Source organism: Mobula hypostoma, chromosome 29, assembly GCF_963921235.1.
Source record: "Mobula hypostoma chromosome 29, sMobHyp1.1, whole genome shotgun sequence".
In the NCBI taxonomy this organism is placed as follows: Eukaryota; Metazoa; Chordata; class Chondrichthyes; order Myliobatiformes; family Myliobatidae; genus Mobula; species Mobula hypostoma.
Genome location: NC_086125.1, coordinates 25,896,347 through 25,914,762, shown reverse-complemented (window position 1 = coordinate 25,914,762; position 18,416 = coordinate 25,896,347). Strand labels below are relative to the sequence as shown.

The 18,416-nt window shown below is 43.7% G+C and overlaps 1 protein-coding gene across 1 annotated transcript in view; it reads left to right on the top strand.

The window, feature by feature from the left end:
* Window positions 1-2,018: 2,018 nt before the first annotated feature.
* Window positions 2,019-18,416, top strand: part of xab2 (XPA binding protein 2) — an 85,241-nt gene continuing 68,843 nt past the window's right edge. The window contains exons 1-8 of the mRNA XM_063035964.1: window positions 2,019-2,151; window positions 4,608-4,756; window positions 7,233-7,356; window positions 11,643-11,840; window positions 12,802-12,936; window positions 14,200-14,364; window positions 16,520-16,664; window positions 17,804-17,955. Coding sequence (XP_062892034.1) covers window positions 2,116-2,151; window positions 4,608-4,756; window positions 7,233-7,356; window positions 11,643-11,840; window positions 12,802-12,936; window positions 14,200-14,364; window positions 16,520-16,664; window positions 17,804-17,955 — 1,104 coding nt within the window. The 5' untranslated portion in view covers window positions 2,019-2,115. The remainder of the gene's footprint in view (window positions 2,152-4,607; window positions 4,757-7,232; window positions 7,357-11,642; window positions 11,841-12,801; window positions 12,937-14,199; window positions 14,365-16,519; window positions 16,665-17,803; window positions 17,956-18,416) is intronic.

Below are 18,416 nucleotides of genomic sequence, written 5' to 3'. Positions count from 1 at the left end.
CGTCCCCGGGAACAGCCCGTAGATCAGAGTCCTCTGTTACGCAGCTGCTGGGCATGAAAAGTGACACTAGCCCGTACACCCTCCTCCACACCCTCTTTGCGAACTGACAGTGCGTAAAGAGGTGGGTCACAGACTCCTCCTCACTGCAGTCCTCCCGTGGGCAGTGGGGTGCGGAGACGACGTTCCAGGCGTACAGGAGGGCTCTGACTGGGAGGGGCCCTCTCACCGTCAGCCAGGCGAGGTGCTGGTGCCTGTTGGTGAGATCTGGCGATGAGGCATTTTGCCAGATGAACTGGATGGTCTACTCAGGGAACCACCCCACTGTGTCCATCACGTCCTTCTCCTGCAGTGCCTGCAGGACAGTACGTGCCTGATGGCCCTGTGGTGAAAGGCGTTCTCTTGGAAGAACTTTGCTACGTAGGACGGGTAAGGAGGCAACGACCAGCTGACAGGGGCGTTGCGCGGGAGTGGGGCCAGACCCATCCTTCGTAGCCAGGGCGACAGGTAGAACCTGGGCACATAGTGGTACTTGGTGCCCACATACCTGGGTTCTACACACAACCTGATGAAGCCACACACGAAGCTGGCCATCAGGGTGAGGGCGACATTGGGGACGTTCTTGCCCCCGTTGTCCGGGGACTTGTGCATGACGGTCCGTCTCACCCGCTCCATCTTGGATCCCCAGACGAATCTGAAGACAGCCCGGGTGATTTCCGAGCTGTAGGAGCGGGGGACGGGCCAGACCTGCGCCAAGTACAGCAGCCCTGAGAGCACCTCACACCTGATGACCAGGTTCTTGCCTGTTATCGACAGGGAGTGCCCTCCCCACAGTCCCAGTTTCTGTTTCACCTTGGCAGTCCGCTCCTGCCAGTTTTTGTTGCACACCTCAGCCCCTCCGAACCAGATCCCCAACACCTTCACGTGGTCAGACCTGATGGTGAAGGGGACGCTGGATCGGTCGGGCCAGTTGCCGAAGAGCATGGCTTCGCTCTCCGTGCGGTTGACCCTGGCCCCCGACGCTAGCTCGAACTGTTCGCAGGTGCCAGTCAACCTGCTAACTGACCTCGGATCAGAGCAGAAGATGGTGACGTCGTCCATGTACAGGGAGGTTTTCACTTGGGTCCCTCCACTGCCTGGCAGCGTCACCGCTCTTATGCCCTCATCCCTCCTGATGGCCTCGGCAAAGGGGTCTATGCAGCAGACAAACAAGACAGGGGAGAGGGGACAGTCCTGCCTGACTCCAGACCTGATGGGGAAGCTGTCTGTTTCCCACCCGTTAACCTGGACTGCACTACGGATGTCTGTGTAGAGCAGACTGATCCAATTCCGGATTCCCTCCCCAAATCCCATTTTGTAGAGCACGTCCGCCATGTACGTGTGTGATATCCTGTCGAAGGCTTTCTCCTGGTCCAAGCTGACCAGGCAGGTGTCCACCCTCCTGTCCTGCACGTAGGCGATGGTGTCCCTCAGCAGCGCGAGGCTGTCCGAGATCTTCCTGCCCGGTACAGCACAGGTGTGGTCCAGGTGGATCACCTGTCCCAGACCAGACTTGACAGGATCTTGTAATCCACATTCAGGAGAGAGATGGGTCTCCAATTCCTAATGTCCTCCCTTTCCCCTTTGTGATGCAGCCACATACGAAGCTGGCAATGAACAGGTTTACATTCATTCCACAGCACCTTGTCTGCACGTTTTTCAGAATACCTACTTCCACCACCCATTCAGGGCAAAGGGAGCAAAAGTTTTTATCTAGTATTAATGTTCCTTTGAGCAGAAAAAATAAAATAACAAACAATAGCGCCATCGTTATCCAAAACTAAAATAACAAACATGCTCATCCAATCAAAAGTAGACGGAATGAATTCGTCAAGTGCGACTATTGTAGTTTCGTCACGATTGTACGCTCCAATAAAGTCACTGAGAAAGGACACAAGTAATTGGTTTAGATAGACGTTAATCATGTGTATTATCCAATCACTGGGTGGAGGAGGTGGAATTATGTGACGTTCAGCAGAATGAGTTCGGATACCCACCAATCAGCGTGGGAGCTGGTTGTTAGCCGGGTAGTTGGGTGACGGCGAGGTGGCTTTGGCAGGGGAGGAATCGGCGACGGAGATGCCTGACTTGTCGCAGAAACCCGACGTGGTGTTTGTAAGTAAACTGCAGTGAGCCAGCGGCGTCATTGAGAGGCTCGGGCAGTCTTTGTAACGTTAGGCCCAACTGAAGCCTCGGGCTCAAGTTAACACTCAGCCGGCTACTGTGTGGGGCCTGCCTGTGCTAAGATTAACCGTAAAGTGTAGGAGCCGGTTTGGGCCATTCAGCCCATCGAGTCTGCTCCACCATTCATTTGTTCCTTTTTCTTAACCCCACCTCCCCTGAAACCTTAACCCTTTTATTAATATCTGCCTCACATACACAATGAATATTAAATATACTCCACAGCCCTCAGGAATCTGAATTCCTCAGATTCACCGTCCTCTCTGAAGCAACTTCTCCTCATTTCAGAAACGTTGTGAGTCTCTTTGCCTGACTTGCTGAGCTCCTCTAGCAGCTTTTTTATATTGTCGCTCCATACTGTAACATCTGTAGTTACTTGTGTCACTTGTGTCTTTTGGACTTGGGCCATGTCCCTATTTTCCCGTTTTCACTAATTGTACACATACGTATACATACACACACACACACACACACACACACACACTTCAGGTAACAGTATTGATGCAATTAGCAGGCAAGTGGACCATTAGGTGAGATTTTTATGGTTAGTTATTAAAAGTAATATACAGATATATACAGATTGAAATATACAGATTGGCTTAACTTGGTATCATGGTTAACTGGTGGGATGAAGGGTGTGTGACTGTGTTATACAGTGGGGGTGTCAGCAGGTTATGCTGCTAAGGGATAGGTAACGTTTGTGGTGTTAACCCTGCTGTTGGGTTGGGGTGACGCACTTTCCCAACCAGCAAAGCAAGAGGATCTTTGCTGCTGGCAGATGAGCTCCCCAGCAGCATAGAAGTGAGTTCCCCTCTGGCGTCTCCATGTTCATTGAGTGAAGGAGATCATGCTGCAGACATACCCGGCTGATAAAGTTGCAATTGAGGATAGTGTGTGCAGAATATAACAAATAGGATGAAGAATTGGCCAGACAATCAGGCCTGCAGTGTCATTGTACAAGGTTGTGGCCAATCTGTTACCTCAAATGCAAGATTCCATTATCCACATATTTACTGGCCTGGTCAGTCTTTGTTGTAATCACTCCGAAGCAAGTACTGTATACTAAAACTTTAGATAATCCAATAACAGATAGTCTGACGTTAAGGAGTTTATATATTCTCAGTGTGGCCACATGGGTTTCCTGTAGGTGCTCCAGTTTCCTCCCACATACATCCCAAAGAAATACAGTAGGACTGATGAAGGGTCTCAGATGGAAATGTCGACTGTTCGTTCATTTCCATAGATGCAGCCTGATCTGCTGAGTTGCCCAAGAATTTTGTGTGTGTTGTACAGGTGGTAAGTTGTGGGCGTGCTATGTTGGCACAGGAAGTACTGTGCTACATGCAGGCTGCCCCAGAACGTCCTGGGACTGTGTTGGTTGTTGATGCAAAGTGGTGCATTTCACTATATGTGTTGATGTACATGAGACAAATGAAGTTTTATATGAGCAGAGGGTCCAGTGTGCAAAGAGAATGTGTGGCTGGGATCGGAATCCAGACTGTGGCCTGGTTCTGTGGTTGGGACTGGGGTCTAGGTTGCTTTTGTGATTAGTTTCTAAACTTTCTGCTCTCTCTTTAAACTCTGGGGTCACTGAGGCATTTAATATACCATTCTTAAGTATTTAGAAAGAAGGTTTTAAAAGAGGAGCTCCTCAGAAGCAATTTTGTTTCTTGGGTTTATGGTTCTTTTATGCTGTTGTTTTGGGGTTGTATTGACAAGATCAGATGTTCATTATATTCTGAAGTGCAACAGTTTTATACCCGGGGACTAACTGGTTCCAAGTATACTCAGTGGCCACTTTATTAGGTACACCTGTGCACCTCATTTAATGTAAATATCTAATCAGCCAATCATGTGGCATCAACTCAATGCATAAAAGCATGTAGTCAAGAGGTTCAGTTGTTGTTCAGAACAAACATCAGAATGGGGCAGAAATGTGATCTAAGTGACTTTGAGTATGAAAAGATTGTTGGTGCTAGATGGGGTGGTTTGAGTATTTCAGAAACTGCTGGGATCTCCTGGGACTCTCAAGCACAACAGTCTCTAGAGTTTACAGAGAATGGTGTGGGAAAAACAGAAAGCTATCCTGTGAGTGGCAGTTCTGTGGACGAAAATACATTGTTAATGAGAGAGGTCAGAGGAGAATGGTCAGACTGGTTCGGGCTGACAGGAAGGCAACAATAGCTCACAGTGGCATGCAAAAAAGCATCTCTGAACACACAACACGTTGAACCTTGAATGGGCTGCAGCAGCAGAAGAGCATGAATGTACATTCAATAGGCACTTCATTAGGTACAGAAGATGCCTAATAAAATGGCCACTGAGTGTAGATTGGTGACTGTTTTGAGGAAGATTTGTCTTCTATCATATTTCTCATCTGAACTTCACAGGAAGAAGATGATCTACCTTATGAAGAAGAGATCATTCGCAACCCCTACTCTGTCAAATGCTGGATCCGTTACATAGAGTACAAACATTCTGCTCCCAAACATGTGGTGAACATGATCTACGAACGAGCACTCAAAGAACTTCCTGGCAGGTATTGTGGAAAAACTTCCCTACTACAGACAGGCAGGCAAACATCTTGTTGGGCTTGAGAACCTGAGTTAAAGGGACATCTTTAGAGTGTGGGAGAATGAGGGCAGATGTAATAGAGGTATGCAAACTTATGCAGCGTATAGATGGTTTTTTTTCCACTGAGTCTAGAACTGGAGGGAGACATGAGGGAGAACTTCTTCACTCAGAGGGTGGTGGAGAGTGTGGTATGAGCTGTCAGTGGATGTGGGTTCAGTTTGGAAATTTGGATAGGTACCTGGATGGGAGGGGTATGGAGGGCGATGGTCCAGGTGCAGGTTGATGGGATGAGGCAGAATAATAATTCAGCATTGACTAGATGGGACATGGGCCTATTTCTGTGCTGTAGTGTTCTAAGACTTCTATGACTAAAATGGAGGCAGTTAAATTGAAGTCACTTGCCTATTTAAAGAAAAAATTTAAGTTTATTTAACCATTTACTTCAGCATCCGTCACACACTTGAATCACATTTAAAGTTTCATGTTTCATATTTCACATTTGAAGAAAGTGTTCCTTGATCTGTGCATATGGTATTTCAAGCAATACAAAAGGTCCCCAAAACAGTTTGAGTTATAGATCTTTAGAACACCATATGGCCTATCAATTTTATGATATCCTTATCACCTATTCAGTCCTATTCACCCTAGTTCTAAAAGTTATTTTCCCTCTAATGCCTTTTCTGTTCTTTTAATGCCCTTGATTGACTCCATAACTCTTCCAGGCAAAGTAGATTCCAAATTGCAACCACTGAGCTTATAAAACTAACAATCAAGATTTTCCCTACTCTCCTTGCAGTCTCTTTGCTGCATCATTTTCAATCTGTCTTGGCTACCTGGATCATTGAGCCATCAGCCTATTTAAACAGACTTTATTTGGCTAACCAATAATCAATCGACATTGAATAAGCAGTGAAAGCACCTACAGAAGAGAAGTGAGAAAGTTGGACAATATTGTTTGAAGCCTGAATTCCTGGGTGTCACCATCTCAGAGGACCTGTTCCGTACCCATCGCAAATACTATTGCGAAGAAAGCATGACAGTGCCTCTACTTCCTTAGGAGTCTGTGGAGGTTTGGCATGACATTGAAAACCTTGGCAAACCTCTAGATGTGTAGTGGAAAGTGCGCTAACTGGCTGCATAATGGCCCGGTATGGGAACACCGATGCCTTTGAGCGGAAAATCCTACAAAAGGTAGTAGATTCGGCCCAGTATATCACAGGTAAAGCCCTCCCAGCCATTGAGCACGTCTACATGAAACGTTGACATAGAAAAGCAGCATTCATCATCAAAGATTCTCACTACCAGGCCATGCACTTTCCTCAATGCTGCCGTCAGAAGGTACAATTGCCTCAGGATTCGCAACACCGGGTTCAAGAACAGTTACTACCCCTCAATCATCAGGCTTTTGAACAAAAGGGGGTATCCTCACTCATTTAAGGGCTCTGTTATATTGTTATTTCATGCTGGTTATTTATTATTTATGTCTGCATTTACAGTTTGCTTAGTTAACAGTTCCTGTTGTTTACAGTTACTGTTCTGTAGATTTGCTAAGTATGCCCGCAGAAAAAGAATCTCAGGGTTGTATGTGGTGACATGTATGTATTCTGATAATAAATTTTACTTTGAACCTTCATGTATCTTGTTCTAATGAATTTCCTTAGCCTTGAGGAAGTTAAAATCAGAATAAATTTATTATCAGCCTGCATACATGTCACCATACATGACCTTGAGATTCATTTTCTTGCAGGCTTTTACAGGAAAATAAAGAAATACAATACTATTTTTGAAAACTATACATAAAGACTGGCAATCAATATGCAAAAAGTCAAAATTGTGCAAAAAAAAAGCTATAAATAATTTTGAGAACATAAGTTGTAGAGTCCTTGAAGTTGAGTCTCTAGGTTGTGGAATCATTTTAGAGTTGAGGTGAGTGAAGTTAACTACGCTGGTTCAGGAGTCTGGTGGTTGAGGGGTAATAACTGTTCCTGAACCTGATAGTGTGGGACCTAAGGCTCTTGTACCTCTTTACCGACAGCAGTAGTGAGAAACGAGCATGGGGATCCTTGATCATGAATGCTGCTTTCTTGTGGCATGGCTTCTTGTAAATGTGCTCAATGATTGGGTAGGCTTTGCCTGTGATGAGCTGGGCTACATCCACCACATTCTGTAGACCTTAATGTCCCTGGGTATTGGTGTTTCCATACCAAGATGTGATACAACCAGCATGCAGTAGAGGTGTTAGTGTGCTTTCTTGACCTTAGCGTCTGCGTGGTTGGATCAGGACAAGGTTTTGGTGGTTTTTACACCATGGGCACTTGAAGCTCTCAATCATTTTAACCTCAGCACTCTACAGGATGTGTGTTCTGCTTTCTGAATTCAATGACCCGCTCTTTTGTTTTGTAATAAATTCTAATATGTTAATTCTGCTCATTCTTTCCCAGTTACAAGCTGTGGTATAATTACCTGAAGCAGCGACGGAAGCAAGTGAAGGGGAAATGCGTCACAGACCCTGGGGATGAGGAGGTCAACAACTGCCACGAGCGAGCCTTGGTGTTTATGCACAAGGTATTTGTGTATTAGAATCGGAATCTTAATCAGGTTTATTGTCACTGACATAAATCATGAGATTAGTTGCTTTGTGGCAAAGACTATAAATTACAAAGTAAATGAATAGTGCAAGGAAAAAGAAAAACGAGGTAGTGTTCATGGACCATTCAGATATCTGATGACAGGGGAAGAACTATTCCTGAACTATTAGGTATAGGTTTTCACTCTCCTGATGCTGGTAATGAGAAGACGGCTCGTCCTAGTTGGTGCCACCAAGGTCTTGCTGCCTGTTTGGTTGCAGATTTTTTTTTAGTGTGATAGGTTCCTGGAAGCGGACAGTTTGGTGAAGTTTAAGAGGCATTATAAAGACCTGTGTTGATCAACCAGCTGAAGAGTTTACTGATATCTTTAACTGAGGTTAGAGGGACTTCAATTATACTGGTGCCTAAGAATACCTGCCTCAATAACTATCATCCAGTAGCACTTGCATCCACTGATCCACTGTGATGAAGTGCTTTGAGAGGTTGGTGAAGAAACAGATTAACTCCTTCCAGAGAAGTGATTTGGGTGCACTCCAATTTGCAGTCACAATAGATCAACAGCAGATGATGTTTCATTGGCTCTTCACTCAACCCTGGAACATCTGGATATGGAAGATGTGTACATCAGAATGCTCTTCATTGACTACAACTCGGTATCCAGTGTACTATCATCCCCTCAAAACTAATGACCTTCAAGACCTTCTTGAGCAACCAGATCCTCGGTTTCCTCATTGCAGACCTGGTCAGTGTGGATTGACAGCAACATCTCCACAATCTCTATCAACACAGATGCACCACAAGCTGTGTGCTTAGCCCCCTGCTCCTATCGCTTAATATTTATGACTGCGAGGCTAAGCACAGCTCCAATACTGTATTCAAGTTTGTTGACACTGGCATTGGCCAAATTGAAGATGGTGATGAATCAGCATATATGAGGGAGATTGAAAATCTGGCTGAGTGGTTCCACAACAACAAAAATCTCTCAGTCAGTGTTAGCAAGACCAAGAAGATGATTACTAACTTTATGAAGAGGAAACCAGTGGTCCATGAGTTGGTTCTCATTGTGGGATCAGAGGTGGGGGGGGGGGGAAGCATATCAGCAACTTTAAATTCCTCAGTTATCATCTCAGAGGATCTTTCCAGGGCCTAGTGCACAAGTACCATTGCGAAGAAAGCACAGTAGTGACTCTACTTCCTCAGAAGTTTACAAAGATTTGGCATGACATCTAACACTTTGACAAACTTCTATAGCTGTTTGATGGAGAGTATATTGACTGGCTGCATCACAGCTTAGTGTGGAAAAACCATTGACCTTGAATGGAAAATCCTACAAAAAGTAGTGGATATTGCTCAGTCTATCATGGGCAAACCCTCCACACCATTGAGTACATCTACATGGAGCGTTGTTGCAGGAAAGCAGCGTCCATCGTCAGGGACCCCCACCACCCAAGTCATGCTCTCTTCTCGCTGCTGCCATCAGGAGCCTACAGACTCGCGCCACTAAGCTCAAGAACAGTTATTACCCCTCAAATATCAGGCTCTGGAACCAGAGGGGATAATTTCACTCAACTTTACTTGCCCCATCAATGAACTGTTCCCATAACCTATGGACTCACTTTCAAAGACTTCACCTCATGTTCTCCAAACTTTTTGTTTATTTTTATTATTACTATTATTTCTTTTTTTTTCATTTTGTGTTTGCAGTTTGCTGTCCTTTGTTTATTGATTGTTTCTCCATCCTATGGGGCTGTCGTTGATTCTATTGTGTTTCTTGGATTTACTGTGAATACCCACAGGAAAACGAGTCTCAGGGTTGTGTTTGGTGACGTATATGTACACTGATCATAAATTTCCTTTGTACTTTGAGCATGAGTATGAAAAGAATGGAGGGACATGGATGGTTCAGGAAGAGGATATAGATCAGCGTCAAGATTGGCACAACATGACCTGGGTGCTGGGGGTCCCTGATGATGGATGCTGCTTTCCTACAGCAATGCTCCATGTAGATGTGCTCAATGGTGTGCTGGGCTTTGCCCGCGATAGACTGAAGGGTCCATCCAGTGCTGTACTGTGCTACGCTCTATTTAATGTTGAGTGGCATGTGGAAGACCATGAGATCATAAGACATAAGAGCAGAATTAGGCCATTCGGCCCATCGAGTCTGCTCTATCATTTGAACAAGAATTTCAACTTGGATAATTGAGATGATGTATCTTGGACAGTCGAGTCAGGACAGGACCTAAGTAGGCATTTGTTTAGGTCCTATCCTCAACTGAATAGCAGGACACTGATGAGTGTTGTGCAACAGAGGAACTTGGGAGTACAAATGTATAGTTCACTGAAAAGTGGCTGTACAAGTAGATAGGGAGGTGAAGAATGAGGGTGACCTTAGGAAATCATGGGAGTTGTAGATAAGGTGGATGGTCATGGTCTTTATGCCCAAGGTTGGGGAGTCCAAAACGAGAGGGCACAGATACAAGATAAGAACACAGAACTTTACAGCACCGTACAGGGCCTTCGGCCCATGATGTTGTGCTGACCTTTTAGCCCATTCCAAGATCAATCTAACCTTTCCCTCTATTATTCTTTCAGTCCTATCTGAGAGTCTCTTAAATGTCCCTAATGTAACTGCCTCTACCATCACCCCTGGCAGGGCGTTATGCACACCCACCATTCTGTATGTAAGGAACATACCTCTTAAATACCCCCTTGTATTTTCCTGCAATCACCTTAAAATTATGCTCCCTTGTATTAGCATTTTCTGCCCTGGGGGAAATAGTCTCTGGCTGTCCACTCGACCTATGCCTTTTAGAAGGTTATTGGGGCCTCCCTACCTTCTGCCCAAGACCTCTTTCAGAGTCGATGCCTCCAGAAGACACGGTACATCATTAAAGACCCCTCACACCCTCTCCATGAACTGTTTGTTCTTCTGCCATCAGGCAAACATTACAGGAGCATCAAAACTAAAACCACAAGGCTACTAAACAGCTTCCTCCCACAGGCTGCTCTACCTGACTCTGCTTTGGACGCTTTTAACTTGCACTGGACACTTATAACTTGATTTTAACTGACATGTGGCTGTTGTGTTTTACTATTTATTGTTATGTTTATTATTTAGTGTTGCGTTTGTTATGATTGCACTGCCCCTGAGAAACGCTGTCTCATTCTGCCCTGCAGAGCTGATGTATGGTTAGAATGACAAAGTTTTTTGAATCTTGAATCTTATCATCTTGTACGTCTCTATCAAGTCACCTCTCAACCTCCTTGGCTCCAAAGAGAAAAGCCCTAGCTTACTTAACTTCTCTTCATAAAACATGCCCTCTATCTACCAGCATCCTGGTAAGTCTCCTCGGTACCCTATCTAAAGCTTTCACATCCTTCCAGTAATCAGGCAACCAGAACTAGACACAGTGTTCCAAGTGTGGTCAAAGCAGGGTTTATAAAAAGGTTCGGGAAACCTGAGAGGTAACTTCTTGTGTTGGTGCGTGGCCAAGTGGTTAAGGTGTCGGTCTAGTGATCTGAAGGTCGCTAGTTCGAGCCTCAGCTGAGGCAGTGTGTTGTGTCCTTGAGCAAGGCACTTAACCACACATTGCTCTGCGACGACACTGGTGCCAAGCTGTATCGGCCCTAGTGCCCTTCCCTTGGACAACATCGGTGGCGTGGAGAGGGGAGACTTGCAGCATGGGCAACTGCCGGTCTTCCATACAACCTTGCCCAGACCTGCGCCCTGGAAACCTTCCAAGGTACAAATCCATGGTCTCATGAGACTAACGGATGCCTATAAAACCTCTTTACATAGGGTGGTGAGTACCTGGAGCAGAATTGGTGAAAGACCATGTCATTGAGCGATACAGCATGGAAACAAGCCTTTTGACACAGCTAGTCTGCACTGACCATTGAGCACCCATAGTTTCACTAATCCCATTCTGTTTTCCCCACATTCTCATCAACACCCACCAGATTCTACCACTCACCTACATAGTGTGGACAATTTACAGTGACAAGTTAGCATAGCAACTCTTCTGAAGATTACTGGGTGAGTTAGCAACTTCAGAAGGGGTGAGGGGGTAAACAAACAGTCATGTATGTATGTCTATGTCCTGCCGAAGGGTCTCAGCCTGAAACGTCGACTGTACTCTTTTTCGTAGATGCTGCTTGGCCTGCTGAGTTCCTCCAGCGTTTTGTGTGCATTGCTTGGATTTCCAGCATCTGCAGATTTTCTCTTGTTTGTGACTTTGTGTGCGTATTTCCCACTTTTTTCAGATGCCGCGAATTTGGCTCGACTACTGCCAGTTTCTGGTCGATCAATGTAAGATAACACGAACCCGCCGCACATTTGACCGCGCCTTGCGGGCCCTCCCTGTGACTCAGCACTATCGCATATGGCCCATGTACCTGAAGTTTGTGCGCCAGTTTCCAGTGTCCGAGACGGCGATCCGAGTCTACAGGCGTTACCTGAAGGTATGAGAGTGAAGGAGGCATGTATATTGGGGCTTTCGTGTTGGAAAATTGAGATCAAGAGCCGTGAGGTTATATTACAGCTCTATAAAACTCTGATCAGATCACACTCCGAGTATTGTGTTTAGTTCTGATCACCTCATTGTAGAAGCTTTAGAGAGGGTGCAGAGGAGATCTACCAGGATGCTGGCTGGATTAGAGTGTCTGTTTATGAGGAGAGGTTGAGTAAGTTAGGGCTCTTCTCTTTGGAGCATAGGAGGATTAGAGGCAACTTTATAGAGATGTATAAGGTTTTGAGAGACTTGGATGAATAGCCAGCACCTCTTTTCCAGGTCAGCAAAGGCCAGTACCAGGGTACGTGCATTTAAGGTGAGTTGAGGAAAGTTTAGGGGAGATGCCAGAGATGGGTTTTTATCACAGAGAGTGGTTAAGAGATTAGCTGTACTAGTCACATGTACATCAAAACATACAGTGAAATGCATTGTTCTGCATCAGCAAGCAACACAACTTAATGTTTGTGCTGGGCCACACTTCTGACACCAACATAGCATGCCTGCAATTCACCAACCCTACCTTTGAAATGTGGGAGAAAACTAGAGCATCCAGACAAAATCCACAAGGTCACAGAGAGAATGTGTGAACTCCTTTCAGAGGGTGGTGGGAATTAAACCCCAATCGCTAGTGCTGTAAGGTATTGTGCTAACTGTTAAGCTACTACGCCCTGTGCTACACTCAGTACGTGCCTGGAATGCACTGCAAGGGCTGATGGTAGAGGCTGATGCAACAGGGGCTTTTAAGAGACTCATTTAGATAGGCACGTGGAGGTAGGGTTATGGGCTTGTGTAGGAGGGAAGGGTTAGATTGATTATAAAGTAGGTTAAAAGGTCTGCACAACATTATGGGCCAAAGGTCCGTATTGTGCTGTAACGCTCTGTTTTATCTTTCTATTGTTTAATATTTACAGCTGTCCCCTGAAAATGCGGAAGAATACATTGATTATCTCCGCTCAATCGACCGCTTAGATGAGGCAGCTGTCCGGCTTGCTGCTGTTGTCAATGATGAATCATTTGTCTCAAAGGAAGGGAAATCAAATTATCAAGTAAGTTTATTTCCAATTTATATTCTTTTTGTTTGATGACAGAGCAGACCCAAAGACTGCTGGAAGTGAAATCTGCGTCTGTGTTTCCCCATGCAGGAAGGTTGCCAGTATTAGAATAGGAATTGTTCGAATGCTCAGGGTAAAGACCATGAAACATAGTAGCAGAATTAGGCCATTCGGCCCATCGAGTCGAATACACCACCCGAGCATGTCTGATTTGTTATTCCCACACCACCTCATTCTCCTGCACATCTCCCTTAAACTTGCCCCCATCTCACCCTATATTTATGTCCTCTAGTATTTAACATTTCTACCCAGGGAAAAAGATTCTGACTTTGTCTCTCATAATTTAATAAACTTCTATCAGGTCTCTCCTCAGTGACCAACGCTCCAGAGGAAACAACACAAATTGGGCCAGTCTCAATCTTTATAATTTGAATCCATGTAAATCTGCTTCTGTCCCCTTCTAAAGCTTCCATATCCTTCCTAAATTGCATACCGTTGCCTAGGCGAAATTATCTGGCCTTTTACCAAGAGGGGACAGAATTTGGTATTGAGATTACCCATCATTGCATAAGCCTTCATCTAGTATCTGTTTCCTTCAGTTTATTTCCTCTTGCATGCTAGTCCACCACCGCTTTCTTCATTTGACTGGCATTGGTTTATTATTGTCACGTGTACCAAGATACAGTGAAAGGTTTGTCCATACATATCAAATCATTACACAGTGCATTGAGCTAGAATGAAGTGTAACAATAGCAATGCAGAATAAGTGTAAAATCTACCAAAACAGTGCAGGATCATAATGAGGTAGAGGCCACTGAGGAATTGACATTTTGTTGATAGAGTTCCAATTACAAAATTCCAATAATTTATAGAAAGTGACATTTGAAAGTAATTTTAGTTTAAAACTCACAATGGAGCTGGAATACAATGATAACAATGCTGACTGGCTTCATAGGAACCTTGACAGAAAGCTTAGTGTGCTTAACAGTTCCGAAGAAATGCATTCTCTGATTTGATGTCATACATTTTCAATTTGCAATTTGTCACATATAAATGAAAAGATAACCTGGTGACTCGTAGTTTTGGAACTCACTTCACGGTTGGGTATGTTTATGTTCTAACTCTTGTCTCCCCTTCCACCACCAACGTGTATGAATGAACCACATGTTCAGTGAACTGAATGCCTTTTTGGGAGAGCAATGGAAGTCTTGTTTCCTTTATTTGAGAGGAAAGTAACAGATATTTCTTTTTCCACAGCTGTGGCATGAACTTTGCCATCTCATTTCCACAAACCCAGACAAAGTAAAGTCTCTGAACGTTGGGGCTATTATCCGGGGAGGTCTCACTCGCTTTACTGACCAGCTGGGAAAGCTGTGGTGTTCCTTAGCTGATTATTACATTCGAAGTGGCCATTTTGAAAAGGTAGGAGTTCCCTATGGAGCAAGGTTCTACTTTAAAACATCTAAACAAATTGTAGCACCATTCTCAACAGCAAATTCATTTTGAGGATTTTTTCTTTGCTTTGAGTTTTATATATATTTGATTGTATAATGACAAGTTGTTAGAACCTGGCATAATTCCAGAACTGAGTTATTTATACCCTAACAGACAAGCAGATAATTATTAACCTTGATGCAGAGCTTAACAGCCTACGTTGCTTTGTTGGTTGAATCCTGCATTTAACAGTTCTATTTCTGTTGCAGGTAATAGTTCACCTTAATGCTTCTAATGATCCTTTGGACTGCCTGACAGCCTCTTGTATCAAATGTACAGCACAAACCAGTTGAACCATTTGGCTCAACTAAGGCTTCTCACTCCAGTCACCGTAAATTTTCTATTTCCCTATATAGTTGTCTCCATTTTCGTAAAAGGAATCAATGCTATTTATCTTGATTGTTTCCATATTGGAGCAAATTGCACCTTCTCACCTTTTGGGATAAAGGAATTCAAGATCAAGCTTATTGTCAAGGACATTGATACTCGGTATAAATACCTCAAAATTAACTGCTGCAGCAGCACAGTACATCACAAGCATGACAAACATTAATTATATTGATTTAAATTATACATATTTTACATGATCAATAGGCATATTAGTGCAAGTTGAAGGAAATACCATGTTAGAATTGGGGTTTGACGGGTCCTTTCAAAACCCGATAGAAGTGGAGAAAAAGATAGATGCATAGAAAACCCACAGCACAATACAGGCCTTTCGGCCCACAAAGCTGTGCTGAACATGCCCTTACCTTAGAAATTACCTAAGGTTACCCGTAGCCCTCTATTTTTTAAGCTCCATGTGCCTGTCCAGCAGTCTCTTAAAAGACCCTATCATATTGGCCTCCACTGCTATCACCAGCAGCCCATTCCACACACTCACCACTCTCTGTGTTAATAAAAAAAAAACAACTTACCCCTGACATCTCCTCTGTACCTGCTTCCAAGCACCTTAAAACTGTGCCCTCTCGTGCTAGCCGTTTTAGCCCTGGGAAAAGGCCTCTGACTAGCCACACAATCAATGCCTCTCAGACGTTGAACCTTAAGGTGTGGGTGTTCAGGCTCCTGTACCTCCTGCCTGATGGCCCCAGTGAGAAGAGGGCATTGCCCAGATGGTGGGGGTCCTTGATGGATGTTGCTTTACTGAGACACTGCCTCTTGTAGATGTCCTTGATGGTGGTGAGAACTGTACCCATATTGGAACTGGCTGAGTCCATCACTCTGTGTAGCCTCATGCATACTGATGCACTGGAGTTTCCTTGACACCAAAATTGCTGATTATTGGACTTACGAGCGACTCTAAGCAAGGCACCAAGACCTTGCCTAGCTGGTGGTGAGAAAGGCCCTCCCAGTCAGATCCTTCCTGCAAGCCCAGACTGTCTCTGTGTTCTGTTCTGTGTTGTTCTGCTGAGCTTGGTGGACATGCAGCACACCCTTGTATTGTGAATGCAAAAGACACATTCCACTGTATGTTTCCATGTATGGACATTCATGTGATAAATAAAGTTGAATCTCCAATGTTACACACAGTGTTCTTCCCAGGGAAAGGGAGCCAAAAACTAGAAGGTATAGGTTTAAGGTGAAAGGACCAAGATTTAAAAGGGAACTGAGGGGCAATCACTTCACATGAGCGTGATCGGAATATAGAATAAACTGCTTGAGCAAGTGGTTGAGACAGTACAATAACAACCTTTAAAAGACACTTGGTCAGGTACATGGGTAGGAAACGTTTAGAGGGATGTGGGCCAAATGTAGACAACTGGGAACAGCTTAGGTGGGAATCTTCATTGGCATAGACCATTCGGACTAAGGAGCCTGTTTCTGAGCTGTAATACTCCATGACATTCAACCCAACAATGATGTTAATACCGAATTTAGTACTTTAGTCCTGAGTATACCATCAGTCATTCTTTATTTCAACCCTGGGTATGTTCACTTGACTGCGTTTTTACTTTCCGTATATTCCTTCAGCTTGGTCCTTGCCATACACAGACACCTCTCCCATTTCTTCACCCAGTTATGTTGAGTTGCAACCTTTCCCTTAAGTGTAGATACAATAGAGATGCTTCCGTTATCTTTATAGGCCAGAGACGTGTATGAGGAGGCAATTCAGACGGTGATGACTGTCCGAGATTTCACTCAGGTGTTTGACAGTTACGCCCAGTTCGAAGAGAGCATGATTGCAGCCAAAATGGAAACTACTGCAGAAATGGGACAAACTGAGGAAGGTGAGGTTGATTTTTTTTTTTGCTACATTTTTCTGCTTAAAATATTTTATCTTTGTGTGTAAATACAAGCAGTGGCTTGTGCTGATTCATGACTCTGTGATAGTGATTTCTCAAATTTTGCTTTTATTTGCCTTGAAGCTCTGAAACCAGGAGAGAAATCCTGCCTGAGTTTACTCTTTCTATTCTATAGGCCAGGAAATTGAAACGATTCAAATGACAGGATGAGTTGGTGCCGAAGATATCCATTTACTTCACTATGTGTCCATGAAAGTGATGTCCAATCAATCTCTTCCAGTAGACTACAGTTATTTTCTTCCTCTTTGCCATTGCACTTTAATTTCCTTTCAGAATTGCATCTGGTTCTGCTGCACAACCTTTCTTAGACAATGCATTCTAGTTTTAAAAAAAGGACTGCAGGATTTCTTACTGGTTTTCCTGAGAATTTCAAAATTTGCTCAACACGGAATTACATTTGAAGTTATTACTTTCTTGGTCCTTGCTCCTTGTTCGTCAATAGAGTCATAGAGGAATCAGACCTTTCAGTCCAACTGGTCCATACTGACCAAAGAGGACCCGTCCAAGCTAGTCCCTTTTGCTAGCATTTGGCCCAAACCTTCTAAACCCTTCCGATCTAAGTACCTGTCAATTGTCTTTTAAAAGTTGGTAATGTATGTGCTTCAACCATTTTCTATCCCAGCTCATTCCACATAGAAACAAACAGTACTGTGAAGAAAAAAAAGTTGTCTCTCAAGTTCCCTTTAGATCTTACCCCTCTATCTTAAACATACAATATGCCTTATATTTCTTGTTACCTCTACTCAGGTGAGAGGAGAAGACAGTATGTTCACCCTAACTGTGCCATCAAGATTTTATACACTGCTACGCTTTAAAGTCTTAGCCTGTCCAATCTCTCCTATAATTCAGTTCCTCAAGGACTGATAGCATCTTCGTAAATCTTTAAAGTCACAGTGCAGAATTTTCCAAAGGGCAGCTGAATGACCAGAGGCCACTTGGGCTTTTTTGAGTAATTGTATGTTGGTCTGAATCAGGGATGACTATGGTTTTCTTGTGTTTGCATTGGCAATGAGATTGTCACGAAATGTAACTCACATCTCTATGTGTCATTTTGGTCCCAACAGATGATATTGACTTGGAGTTGCGACTGGCGAGGTTTGAGCAGTTGATAACCAGACGTCCCCTCCTTTTGAACAGTGTACTACTTCGTCAGAATCCACACAATGTACATGAGTGGCATAAGCGAGTTAAACTGTACGAGGGAAAGCCACGAGAGGTGAGAAATATTTCTTTCTTTTTAAATCTTTTTATTGAGTAAGTATACAAAAAAGGTAAGCCATATAAACATTAATACAATGTTAAAGTATAATAAAATTCCAAAAGATAACAATACCAAAAAGAAAATACTACAAACAATGTAATTTAAGCATAAGAAACCAAAATAACATAATAGTATACTAGATTTTATATATATCAATGGAAAAAAAGAAAAAAAACCCCCAAAAAAAAACCCACCGTGCAACTAACTAAAAGCAAAGCAAAGCAATGGGCTAACTTGAAACCAAACAGAGTTAAACTTAAAATCACGTCCTCAATCCCGACCTCCATTAAAACAGTGAGAAAAAAAAACAAGAAGGGTAAATATTACATTAAATGAAAATATCGAATAAAAGGTCCCCAAATCTGTTCAAATTTAAATGAAGAATCATGAAGGTTACTTCTAATTTTCTCCAGATT